Genomic DNA, 13,846 nt, shown 5'->3' with positions numbered 1-13,846 from the left:
GGTATGGGCTTTTCCTTAAATAATTTTGTCATAAATGAAGCATGTTAAAGGTCTGGAGTTGATTCTACATGTGGTGTTTGCATTTGGAAGCTGTTGCTGTGAACCCACATCATGGGGTTCAGGGAGATCTCCATGCAAGTTGTGAATAAAACAGCTTTTTATTCAACTGTCCAATTACTTTTGGTCCCTTGAAAAAGGGGGAGCTTCATATTAAAGAGCTGTAATTCCTAAATCCTTCAACTAATCTGGATGTGAATACACGCTAAATAAAGCTGAGAGTGTGCACTTTAAGACAATATCTATTATAAAACTGTAACTCGAATACACTTTCATACACAGTTAAAATAACAAAAAATGTGCTTCTGTCCAAATATTTATGGACCTAACTGTAAATAGACCAATCTTACTTCCTCAGACGGTAGCTTTATATAATTATGCCATAGTTTCCTATGTACACTTAGTTAGAATAATATTACAATAACCAGAGGTTTTGGTGACTTGCCCTATTTAGATTGGTCAGACATCCTATGTGCTGTTCTAAACGGAAACGATAGCCCCTACGGTCTAATTACACTTAAACTAATGCCAAGTAGTTAGCCGGAGCTCTAAAATCTCAGCTGGCGTGCCCAATGCTCCACCTAATACAGGATTCTAGTCCGTCACTAACCTGAATGTAGATTTGCGGAAACAAAGGATATAGCGTGATCTACTAAAGTTTATAAACTCAGAACAATACAGAATGAATTCAAACATAACAATTTATTAGCCAGGTAAGGGAAGCATAATTCAAAATCCAATTCAAGGTTCAATTCAATAATCAATGGCAATCAATATAATTCAATAACAAATAATAGAAAATGATAAGAAATAAAGCAAAGAGAAGTTCAATGTTGCATACCTGGCAAGAGACGACACACAGGAATTTGTGCGGGAGATCTGGCTACAGATTCCTTGATATTTTTGTCAACTTCCCTTAAATACCAAACCAGAACAAAGCATTATGGAAATGTGCTTTAGAGTTAGGAATTTGGCTGTGATTGGGTCTTGTGATCCCTGGGGCTGTACTTAATCTGCATACAGTAGGTGATTGGTGAAAGTCACCAAATGTGTGAGAAATGTTCCAGCACTGAGGGATGTTTGCTAAGTTCTTACAAAACTTGTCATTACATTCTGTTGTTATGGGAGTGAGACCATTGTACCAGTTGCACTGAGACCTTTTGAATGTTACCAAACATGTGTATGTTTTTTGTGTATGTGACGTGTTCTTTTCTTGTGTACGGTCCTCAGAGCTTTTGGGTGTCCTGCGTTGAGTGAGAGGGGAGGAAAGGAACAGTTGGGGGTGCAGGGTGAGGTCTGCATCTGTGATTCATTTTTATGCATCGTTTGAGATGTAGGTGTTAGCTCAGTAGGGAGTTTGTTGTACTGGAGGGAGTCCGTTGTTTCTCAAAGGAAGATATCCTTTTGGTTCAGGTTTCTCACTGTATTGAGAGATGCTCTCTGTCCTTTTCCCGAGATGATTATTTTTTTATCAGGAATCGGTGTGTTGTTCTTTCAGGAAGGGGCACCCTTTTGGCCTAGGTTCCCCACTGTGCTTAGAACCGTTCTTTGTTTCTCAGGAGAAGAATAGTCTCTGGTCGGGACATCTTGGCTCCGACCTTACACCCTCGACATGTTGTATACGCAACACTACCTGAAGTGCTAGTGGGCAGGTCAGAGTGTTCCTGTTTCGTGGGAAGGCGGGGATTGTGCTGATGCGTTACACTGACGTATCGATGTTACACTCAAAAGATTCGAAAGTCTAACGATTTGTTTGGGCGGTTCGGAGTCGACTCATGGACTTTTTGGAATAACAACTTTGCAGATCGTCAAAATTGAAGGAAAGCTACGTTACACACTGAAATGCAGGTAATTTTATGAGATTCATGAAACCTGCTCTTTAAGGGTTAATACACGACTGACTGAAGTTGTCACTGCAACAAGAGCTTTTTTATTTAATACTTAACTTTCTTATATAATTTAAGTTTTCATTATTTACTGATGTTTATTTAAATGTTTTATATGCTGTAGTGTGCTGTTTCACTAGTGGATTTGCGGATTAAACATGGTGAGATGTTTCATCCTCATTTATTTCAGATATCATATTTTAATTTCAAGTATTTAACAATTTAAAGTATTTAAATAAGGTCTATATTTCTCTTCACTCGTGTGGTTGCTACACGCAAACCGCGGTTGATTTGTCCATTACCACCACGGTGGTAAAAAACTGCTACCGTCACAGCCCTAACTAATACTTTATTGTGGATGTGATAGATGGACACGCAGTCTTGCACAGGAGTTACAGCGATCGCTCTTATTAGAATGAATGGCACAGGAGTTACAGCGATTGCACTTATCAGAATGAATGGCAGGGATATCAAGTTATTCCTTCTACTAAATAATGACACAGCAGTTGATTGTGACATTTATTATATGTATTTATGGCTGTTGTTGTCACTTTGAATTATAAATGTTGCAGATTGATCGATGTGATATTAATTGTAACTAGATAGTACATTTTCTAAAGAAACTGTGAGTGATGCTTTCGTGGCAAACCACGGAATTCGGCACTAGGGTGATGACACTTTAAGTACTAATGAATCTAACCAACCCCCATGACTCTAAGATGTTCTGATACAGAGATATAGGTCTTGCTAAACGGTTGCTAGGCTAATGTGTTTGGTTGCTATGGGCGTGGCTTGGCATCTGCCAACTGATGATGCTTCAAGCCACAAGTGAAACAAACCAACTCCCATGTCTCTACGATGTTCCTATGCATAGATAGAGGTTTTGCTAAACGGTTGCTAGGCTAACCTGTTTGGTTGCTATGGGCGTGGCTTAGCATCTGCACTTGATAATACTCTAAGCTATGAGTGAAACAAACTAACCTCCATGTCTCTACAATGTTCTGATGCAGAGAAATAGGTTTTGCTAAATGGTTGCTAGGCTAACCTGTTTGGTTGCTATGGGCATGGCTTAGCATGTGCTAATTGATGATGCTCTAAGCTATGAGTGAAACGAACCAACCCCCGTGTCTCTACGATGTTCTGATGCAGAGATATAGGTATTAAACGGTTGCTAGGGTGACATGTTTTGTTGCTATGGGCGTGGCTTCGAAGCTTCATGAAGATCCTGGGACACTGATTGGTTGCCTGAGTAAAACGAGCCCACCCCCTTGTCTCTATGACACTGTGTTGCAAAGATATCCACCTGAACCTTTTATAATGGGAGTCTATGGGATCGGTTGCTGTAAATGGTTGCTATGGGCGTGGCTTAATAGCTTCAAGATGATCCTGTGACACTGGTTGTGTGAGTCAAATGAGAACACCCCCTTGTCTCTGACACTGTGTTGCAAAGATATCCACATGGACTTTTTATAATGTGAGTCTATGGGATCGGTTGCTAGGTTATTGTAAATGGTTGCTATGGGCGTGGCTTAATAACTTCTTATGATCATGTCACACTGATTGGTAGCCTGAGTAAAATGAGCCCACCCCCTCGTCTCTTAAGTGGTTGTACTGCTAAGAAATTCAACACGGGACGCCTTATATGGGCATGCTTCCTGTGATTGGGAAATTTTGGGAGGCTCTTACACCCCAGGGGTACAACTTACACCCCATTGTGAGTGATGTTCTTACAGAGCCTGATAGCCTCTTCAAATCGTGTATTATTTTCATGTTTCTACGATATCCTCACTCGGAGCTACAACCCGTCAAAGTTGGGCGCAATGTTAAGTCAATGGGATTTTTCGGGTTTTTATTCACCCCCCTATCGCACCCCCTCCACCCGATCGCTTCCAATAGTGCACCATTCCTCAATGGGCCGCTCGATTTGATGTAGTCATTCATGGGTCCAAAGCGAAAAAATAACGCGTGAATATATAGGTATCTAGGTTTTGAATGGGAGTCTGTGAGAGCCTCCCAAATTTTCCCTATACTTATAATGGCGCCCATAGACTCCCATTCAAAACCTCTTTCCACACTTTCCAGAACTGACATTCAGTTTTTTTACTGATTAGAAATAATGTTTCTATAGGCATTTGAAGTAGAAAAATGTGTATTTCTCCAAAACGCTACAGTAAAATAAGTCCATATATGGTATGCTTATAGTGTGGGATGGCCCCTACAGAAACCCACATTTTTCCACTTCAAATGCCTATAGAAACATTATTTCTAATAAGTAAAAAAACTGAATGTCAGTTCTGGTAGTGGGCATCCCACACTATATGCAAACCATATATGGACTTATTTTACTGAAGCGTTTTGGAGAAATACAGTATTTCCCACTTCAAATGCCTATAGAAACTTTATTTCTAATAAGTAGAAAAAAATCATGGACGGTTTCTGTAGGGGCCATCCCACATTATGCACACCACATATGGATTTATTTTACTGTAGCGTTTTGGAGAAATACTCATTTTTCCACTTCAAATGCCTGCAGAAACAGTATTTCGAATAAGTAGAAAAAACTGATGGTCAGTTCTGGTAGTGGGCATCTCACACTATATGCGTACCATATATGGACTTATTTTACTGTAGCGTTTTGGAGAAATACACATTTTTCTTCTTCAAATGCCTTAACAGTATTTCGAATAAGTAGAAAAAAATGATGGTCAGTTCTGGAAGTGGGCATCCCACACTATATGCAAACCTTATACAGTGCCTTGCAAAAGTGTTCACCCCCCTTCATTTTATTCACATTTTGTTATGCTGCTGCCTTATCTTAAACTACTTTAAATGATTATTTTTTTACATTAATCTACACTCCATGCACAATAATGACAAAACAAAAAACTGATTTTTGACAGCTTTGCAAATTTATTAAAAATAAAAAACATAAATAAGTACATTTTACTGTAGCGTTTTGGAGAAATACAAAAATTTCTACTTCAAATGCCTACAGAAACTATATTTCTAATAAGTAGAAAAAACTGATGGTTGATTTCTGTAAGGGTCATCCCACACTGTATGCACACCACATATGGATTTATTTTACTGTAGCTTTTTGGAGAAATGCTCATTTTTCCACTACAAATGACTGCGAGTGAGATCATTGTGCCTGTGCAAAACTCTGCGCGTGTTTGCTCATGTATTTCTCAATTTGCATAAAACACAGTTTTGTGCAAATTGAGATCAGTATACAAGATCATATGAGGAGTGTTTTCATTTAATGCTGGGTTGTATACTGATCTTGTATACTATTGAAAATGATTTAAACCGAATAAAGCATTAATTGAATGCATAGCGCAAACCCCTTGTTAAATGAAATTTTGTATTTATGACTAGTATTTAATACAGGTATTAGTGCCTGTGGATTTAAGTTCTTGTAACTTTGATATTGTAGACAGCGTTTGTCTTTTACAACTAAACGTCTTAACTCTTTCCCATCTGCTGAGTGAGGCAAGCAACAGTGTACACAGCTGCAGGCTTGATGACGCAAACGACCCATGGTTCGGACCCAAAAAATAATATGAACGCAGTCCATCAGGGGGAGCAATCGAACTAGGGTTTGGACCAGCCAATCGAACTAAATGTGAAACCAACGGAAGTCATTTAGCAGATGCATTTATCCAAAGCGACTTCCAAACACAGCTCCAAACCAGGAGTCGTTTGAGTCATCAAGCCTGCAGCTGTGTACCCTGTCGCTTGTAACGATGATGCAGGAGAAGGTGGCAAAATGCATAATTGCTCGCTTTAATTTCATACATTTATGTTTTCGAACCGTTTGTTTTGTTTCTAAAGCTTCAGTACATAACAGCACTTTCATCTGTCTTATGAATGTAGGCCTACTGCAAAGTGCTGTATTACATACTGGTTACATACCACCCATTCAAGAGTTTTAGCAATGAAGGGGAGGAGTGATACCGGTCTGTAGTTCTCTAACAGTGCAGGATTAAGAGTGGGTTTCTTCAGTTGCGGGGTTATATGGGCCTCTTTGAAGACTGTGGGAAATGTACCAGTGGTGAGAGACGAGTTGATATTGTGGGTCAGAGCGGGAATCATCAGCAGAGAAAGAAGAGAGGAGAGACTGATAGAGACCGAGGTCAGCGGGTTCTTTAGATTTGCGCCACTTTCTCTCAGCAGACCTGAGCGTGGCGCGATGCTCACAGAGAACATCTGATAACCAGGGGGCAGAAGGGGATACCCTAGATGGCCTAGATGTTAGAGGGCATTGGTTGTCTAAGCAGGTGGTTAGTGTGGAGCAAAGAGTGTCAGTGGCACTGTTAGTATCCAAGAGAGAGAGCTGTTCAGAAGGGGGGAGCGTGGCAGAGACCGCAGATAATAAGCGGGAGGGAGAAAATGATCGCAGGTTGCACCGGAATGTGACCAGTGGGGAAGCATGTGTAGTGTCTGAAGAAGTTAGGTCGAGATCAAGAATGATCAGGAAATGATCCGACGTGTGCAGGGGGGTGACCTGGGAGTGATGAGTGGAGCAGTGTCGTGTGTAGATAAGATCAAGTTGATTACTAGACTTATGGGTTGCTGAAGTGGGAACTCGCTTGAGGTCAAACGATGCAGTCATGTTGTTGAAGTTGGTAGCCTGCGGTTTTTCATGGTGGATGTTGAAGTCTCCAAGTACCACCAGAGGAGTACCATCCTCAGGGAAGGATGACAGAAGCGTATCCAACTCCTCCAAGAAATGTCCAAGCTGACCTGGGGGACGATAGATAACCACAACATGAGTTTTAACAGGGTAGATGATAGTAACAGCATGTGACTCGAAGGAGGTGTTGTCACATGAGGGTGCCAGCTGTTTGAATTTCCAGTCGTTGGGGATAAGTAGACCGGTTCATCCACCCCTCCCTGATATGCGTGGGCTGTGGGAGAAAGTGTAGTTATTAGAGAGGGCAGCCAGTGTGGCAGTGTCCTCTGGTTTGATCCAGGTTTCAGTAAGTGCTAAAAGAGAAAGACCATAGTGTATAGCAATAGCTGTGATGAAATCTGCTTTGTTTACAGCAGATTGGCAGTTCCATAAACCAATGCGAAATGTAATTGAGGTAGCTGTGAACGTTGAAAGAGTGCGCAGATTATTAGCATTAGCATTGCGTGGCCTTCTACATGATACCGGTGATTTACGAGTTGTAGTGACAGTAGGGATTTGAAAACACATATTCAAAAGCAGGGAATAAGAAATATACAAGACAAATAACAAGAGGAGAATAAATAGAAGTGCAAAAAGTTAATACTCAAGTGCTTTGTCGGTGGCCTTGCTTGGTGGAGTCGCGCAGGAAGAGTCGATGGTCTTTATGCTCTTCGGTCTTCACGCGATGAGCGCTGCCGCGGTGGTTAATCGCACTTAAATACCTGTCTAGATCACGTGGCTGAATTCAGCAAGGCACGCCTCCCAATAGCCCAGAGTAACAAGCGAAACCGGCACGATAACAAAGGCGACTTCAACACGTGACAAACGCGGAAATAAACAAAGCTACGATACAGCGTTTAGTATCTCAACTCAATAAGACAAGATTAATCAATTACACTTACGTGCTCCAGTTGACTTTAGCTGCAACAATATGCTTCTCCACTAGAAAAGTTATACCTTTTCTAGGCGTGTTCCCCAAACTATACCTTTTGAAGTTACTTAAGGTAAACCTTCTTATGTGCGACTTCCTCTTTTGGAAGTTTCCTCTTCTGACATGGTAGCCAGAGGGACTAAAATGTTCTCTAATGAAATTGTGGAAATACACTAACTGGCTCAGCGGACAGCTTTGATTTAAGACAACTATTCACTGTCCCTCTGCCATAGTTTGACCAAACTCCCCATAACATTCATTCCCTTTATATAGACTACGCCTTTCCTGTCAAATGGTTTGCCAGCTGATGTGCCTTGGGATAATAGGCTGTAATTAAAAACGTTAACAACCATCAGTGAATGATAATTTGATACATGAAAACACTTCAATAGCCTACACTCAGTGTATTAAACCTGAGTATTTTATTTGTAAAATTAAAACTAAGTTAAAGTAAAAATGTAAATTTAACTTATTTACTAAATAGAATTTTATATTAAATGATTATATTAAATTTTATATGTGAAATTAAACTGCGATGTATAAAAGCGTTTTGCATGGCGGTATGAACCATCAAAGGCGATAAGGTATAGCTAAGAGCGGTCCAGACCAACCTTACGAAAGCATGACTTACAGAAGGTATACTTAATCAAGAAGGTTTCGGGAAACACATATTAATGATAAGGTACAGCTTAAGGTATAACTTAAGAACGACGTAGCGTAAAGAAACGCAGTCCAGAACAGTAAGTCAATCACATTCGTTGGCAATGGAAACAGTGTTTTGTCTTGTTTGTGTTTTCGTAGCTGTTTGCTGGTTCTCTATAGCTTTGTTTAGACACACAGCAGTATGTAGTTCTCTCCTTGATTCTCAGAAACGATGTAGTAAATATATAAATCATTTTAGTTTGACCAGTAACCACATACACCCTGCAGCAGATTTCTATTTAAGCACCCTCACATTGTTTCTCATGTGTGAATATATTGCATCATGTGAGAAGTAAAGCGACGGTAGAGATAGAGTTGAATACACACATGATTCACGTCCAACATTGTGTATCTGCTCGTGCAGAAGTTCTAATCATACTGAAGTTCAGTTCTGTCAGATCACGTTTTCTAAAACAACATATTGTCACATAACATATATTAGCAAAGTGCTCACATCTCATAGTGATTTAAACTATAGGCCTACTGCAATTTCCTAATCATTGATCTGAATGGTGAAAAGAGAAAAAAGTGAGACACTTCATTAAATCCAGATTCAGAAAAAGCTGCATGATTGTTTATTGTTAAATATTCACATAGACACACATTACAGAGGACTTTCACATCCATTGCTCTGATACACTGTGGCATACTCGGCACATATTCCCTCCATGTCTGGATTTAGCTGTGAAAGAAATGTAAATCTCACAGATAATTGTCTCATCAAACATAGACGGGCAGATGTATTAACACTATTTTTCATACTTTCTAGAGTGAGGGAAGCAACAGAACACGTGAACAAAATCAAATGTCTAATGTACAGTAGTGGCTTAAAGTGACGTCCAACTTTGGACAATTGACATCTTGACATTATTTAGAGATGCATTAACATGTTGGTTGCTATGGGAGGCAAATCCTGCCAAATTTAAATAAATAAATTAAACGATGAAAATGAAAATGAAAACCAGATTAGCAATTTCATTATACACAACTGCGTGCACAATATGTGCCAAAATGAAAAATAAAATGAAATTATTTTATTTTCATTTTTACACTGACAATGCGTTGTCCCTGTCAAATTGAAAAAGAAAATGCAATTGGTGATTTGACATTTCATTTTCACTAAAATCTCGAGGCAAGACTGCCAATTTGAAAATGAAAAGGTAAATGTGAAAAATAAATTGTAAAAACATTTTTTACAAAGGTTTTATTAATGTTCACGCAATAATACTGACACAATTCAAATTAAAATGTAAACTTTGATTTTTATTTTATTTTATTTTCTCTTTTATTTCATTTTCGTTTTCGTCTTCGTTTTCATTTTCTTTCTCTTGTTCACGGTCATGCAAATTACATGTTAATTAGTGGGTGTGGATGAGCGTCTGCATGTTTTAAATGATGCGCCTGTTTAAATTCCTTGAAGTTCAGCTGTCATGGCAAAAAACATCTAATACGCACACACTATTAATTCATGCCTCGAGATTTTAGTGAAAATGAAATGTCAAATCACCAATTGCATTTTCTTTTTCAATTTGACAGGGACAACGCATTGTCAGTGTAAAAATGAAAATGAAAATAAAATAATTTCATTTTATTTTTCATTTTGGCACATATTGTGCACGCAGTTGTGTATAATGAAATTGCTAATCTGGTTTTCATTTTTATCGTTTAATTTATTTATTTAAATTTGGCAGGATTTGCCTCCCATAGGTTGCATTTTGGTGTGTTTGCAGTATAAACTGAAGCTTAACTTTGAAAAGAATTTAAGGATGCTTGGCAAACCCTAATACACTATAGTGTGCTTTTTACAAAATCATTTTGTCCAGTAAATACTATACAAGTTTGATGTCCATTTTGAGTTTTGTCTATTTTGTACCACACGATTGAATTGCACCCGGAGGGCATTAAAAGCAATTATTGTCCAAATATGCCCTCCAGATATCATGTTTATCCACTACTCTACTGTATGTATATCATTTTTCTCACTTTCCTGTAGTTCAGTGGTAAGAGCATTGCGTGAAAAACGAAAGGTTGTGGGTTGGATCCCAGGGATTGCACATGCCTATGTATAAATGTATAGGATACAGCAATGTAAGTCGCTTTGGATAAAAGCGTCTGCCAAATGCATAAATGTAAATGTTAAATTCAATATGCTTATGATGACATACCTGATAAACATGTTGATCTTCTTCTGTAGACAAAATAAAATACAGTTTAACACAGTTTTTAAATATCCTATTTATGTAATTCAATGTCCATTACAAGGGTCTTAAAGCTTTTTTTTCAGTAACAGTAGAAACCGTTTACAATCTCTAAAGCTCTTGCAGGAACTAAAACTCTTTTTTCTTAAGTCTTTCGTCCCCGTATTACCAGAATATAGGCTAAAAGATCTAAAAGATTGTACCACTTGCCTAATTTGCGTTCTGAACCACTCTGACTGGTCTTTAATTCTTTGGTAGTCTTGTTTAGTTTAAACATTTTTCGCAGCACTGTTTTGCCCAGTGATTAATTCCAAGCCCAGCTATCTGAGCCGAATTTCATGTAAATATTTTCATGTTTTGCATCGTGCCGTCAAAATCGCGTTGGAAGTGTCTGGACTTTGTATACATTGTCATGTTTGTAAAGTAAATTCTAAATGTATTTCAAATGAGTTGCGTTCGGCCAATCGGCATTTGCTTGAGTCATTGGTCGTTCCTCTTCTGCTGGTTAGACCCTGATCCGGCGAAGGAGTTTCATTTTGTTCCATAAATAGTTCAGAAATTACAAAACTATTCTTTCAGTGGGAAAGCGACTATTCAGTTATTTCGTGTTATCGTTCGACGTTGACTGGTCTTCTGTGAGCAGTTATGATAAAAGCACGGAGGCATATCAGTACCTACATTCTAAACCTCTTAACATGGGTTACATTAAGAGCTGTGACATTCGTGTTCATTGTTCTCCTTGTTAATAAAACACAGCCCTGGAATTAACCAGAATTATTTCCTCCCAATATGACATGGAATTATGTATAAACAGTATTAATAATGTTGTGTACAATGAACACCATCTTTAATAAATGTATGAACACAGACTTACCACTGTCAGAGAACTCATTCCACTCTGAGAGCTCGCTGTGAGGAATCAGTCCCAGAAATAAGGAACAGAGAAAAATAATGAAGAACAGAAAGTGGCAAGAAAACAGTCAGAGCAAAAAGGACTGGAATTGAACAAGTCTTTATGTCGCAAACAATTATTAAAAGAAAAAGGAAAGTCAAAATATGAAGCTTGTTATTTAGTGGCTTACCAGATGCTTTGTGTTTCACCGGTAGCTTCTGCTTCACCTGCTTCTGATTTTAATGAAAAGAAATGAGAGATTTCTTGAAGGAAAAGCAGTGCAGAAGGATTTCAGTGGCTGCACACGAGGTTCAATCAACACACAGCATAAACGTGACTATGTAATGTTCAATATACTGTAAAAAGAAATAACAGCAGTACAAAAGTGTACAAAATATCACAGAGACATCATTGCTGTCAGTTACATGTTGAATCTTGAACAGGGAGTCTGTTTGTTAAAGCACCAGTTCACTCAAAGAATGAACATTTTGTCTTGAATTATTCACCCTTAAGTCATTTTCAGAACACAAATGCTGATAGTTTTACTGAGGTCTGAGAGGTTTCTGACAGTAGGTTGTGTTGCTGTCTATAGGGGGTGTCAGACTCAGAATGATGTCGCATCTCATCAGAACTATCATCATTTGTGTTCCGAAGATAAACCAAGGTCTTACGGCTGTGGAACGACTTCAGGCTTTCATGACAGAATTTTTACTCTTTGATGAACTATCCCTTTAGGTGGTGGAGGATAAATACAGTTATTAATACAGTATTCATACAATACATTGAAAAGACATATACACATACTGTATACTACCATATAACAAATACCTTCATAGACTACTTCAGTTTCTCTGAGCTGCTCCTCATTGTTCAAACATCTGTTCATTACAAACACATTAGTTCTGTCCAAAACTTCACAGATTTTTTTGTTATTAAATATAAATATATTTCAGACCTTTTATTGAGGCATCCAATGAAACCTATTAAAGAAGAAATACTTGTCAACAGAAGTTAAAACATTGTCTGTAGTTAGTGAAAAAAGTGTTGAGAGCTTCTGTACCTCGCTTCTGTGTTATTAGCCAAATACCCAGTAACAGACTGATGACCAACAATATGATAAAACACATGATAGCCAATCGGACTTCTCCACTGTTACTGTTTGATACAGATGCCGCTGTCAAAGACAAACACACAATATTTTGTGTGATGTTCATTTTCACAAATAATATAATAATTCTTATGAATTAAATCAATAATAACTATTATAACCCAATAAAGTCAGGTTTCACTCATGATCTGAAAAAATGACATCTCAATGTAACTTTAAAATCAAGCTTTACTCCTGAAAATACTCAACAGTGTTGTTTTATCTGAAGGTTGACTTCATTTTTTCCACAGAGTCTCTTGTCAGGATGAGGGAGTATGTTCAACATCACAACACAGCTGTATGTTCCAGCATCTTCTAACCGGACTTTTCTGAGAGTGAATGTTGTCATTGTCTCCGTGGTATCCCACGTATTCACTTGAATAGTTCTTCCATTTTTTAAGAGAAAGGCCAGGATCATCTTCCTGGGCTGGGTTGTGTTTAAAGGGTTTGATGTTGAACAGTTAAACTCGGCATCACTTCCCTCGGACACGTCAGCCTTAAGCAAACGTATCTCAGCAGGAATCAAAGATTCTGGGTAAAGAATTTTTTTAACTCAATAATGCAAAAAAATGTCTATTCAAAATATTTGCAATGAGAATATAAACTATGGCATATTTGTCTGGCAGATTTAACACAGTAGCACACACAGTATTAAAAGAATTGTGTCATAAATTACTTTGTACGACAACAAACTTCATATTGTATGTTTCATCACACCTCACCTGTGACCTGAATGAAGACATGGTTTTCTCCATATCCCGTCACTTGAGTTGTTAACAAACGTTCTTCTGAGAAAACACAGCTGTAATTGCCTGAGTTATCCTTTTCTATACTGTTGATTATAAAGGCGACGTCTGCTTGATTCGATTTTTTGATCTCTATAGCTTTACCGTTGTGACACAGATATAAATAAACACTCTTTGTCGTATAGCCAAAAGTGCTGCAGGTAACCTGTAGGCTGCCACCTTCTGCTACCTCTCGGTTTACACTGTAAATCTTTGCATGATGGATGTTTTGACCTGTCAAAAAGAAAAATATTGATTCAAATGCTGCGGGTGACCTCATTTACAGTTTGTAGGAAAACCCAACAGGACAATTACCACAATATTTGAATGTAGCATTTGAACATAGCCTACCTTGAGTCTGAAGGAGCAGCTTAACGAAGACAACTGAAAGTATTTATATAATCATCAGTATTAAACACCACACCAAACAACTCGATTGCAAATGGCTTATTTATGTTTATTGTAATGTAGTAGTTTCAGTAATACTTACATGTGAGCAGAAACAAGCCAGCCATGTTCGTTTCTGAGGACGGTTTGTTTCGCTGTCACTTCACACATTCAGTTTCTAAGGAC

General features: G+C 38.3%; 1 protein-coding gene across 5 annotated transcripts; it reads right to left on the bottom strand.

The window, feature by feature from the left end:
- Positions 1-8,196: 8,196 nt before the first annotated feature.
- Positions 8,197-13,846, bottom strand: LOC130562943 (uncharacterized). Of its 5 annotated transcripts, none has more exons than XM_057348283.1 (12): positions 13,764-13,846; positions 13,625-13,657; positions 13,211-13,507; positions 12,699-13,019; positions 12,402-12,515; positions 12,297-12,321; positions 12,170-12,219; positions 11,532-11,574; positions 11,324-11,358; positions 10,417-10,439; positions 10,235-10,310; positions 8,773-8,933 (listed from the first exon to the last, which is right to left on the bottom strand). In XM_057348283.1, exons 1-12 carry the CDS (start codon positions 13,786-13,788, stop codon positions 8,869-8,871), a joined length of 1,107 nt encoding a protein of 368 aa, XP_057204266.1. In that variant the 5' UTR covers positions 13,789-13,846; the 3' UTR covers positions 8,773-8,868. The 5 variants fall into 5 exon arrangements, 4 of the variants coding, with proteins under 4 accessions (XP_057204269.1, XP_057204266.1, XP_057204267.1 ...); XM_057348284.1 differs by having other exon boundaries at positions 11,532-11,571; XM_057348286.1 differs by lacking the exon at positions 10,235-10,310 and having other exon boundaries at positions 8,197-8,933.

The sequence above is a fragment of the Triplophysa rosa genome, linkage group LG12 (genome assembly GCF_024868665.1).
Source record: "Triplophysa rosa linkage group LG12, Trosa_1v2, whole genome shotgun sequence".
NCBI lineage: Eukaryota > Metazoa > Chordata > Actinopteri > Cypriniformes > Nemacheilidae > Triplophysa > Triplophysa rosa.
The sequence above is the reverse complement of the archived record's forward strand: the minus strand, read 5'-3'. Positions and strand labels throughout refer to the sequence as shown.

Excerpts from the sequence above, each read along its gene's own strand:
- LOC130562943 (XM_057348283.1), bottom strand. The coding sequence starts at position 13,788 with ATGGCTGGCTTGTTTCTGCTCACAT. Across the intron at positions 10,311-10,416 it reads AAGATCAACATGTTTATCAG|GCATGTGCAATCCCTGGGAT; the intron begins GTATGTCATCAT and ends ATTTATACATAG. Across the intron at positions 8,934-10,234 it reads TACCACTGAACTACAGGAAA|CTAAATCCAGACATGGAGGG; the intron begins GTGAGAAAAATG and ends TTTCTTTCACAG.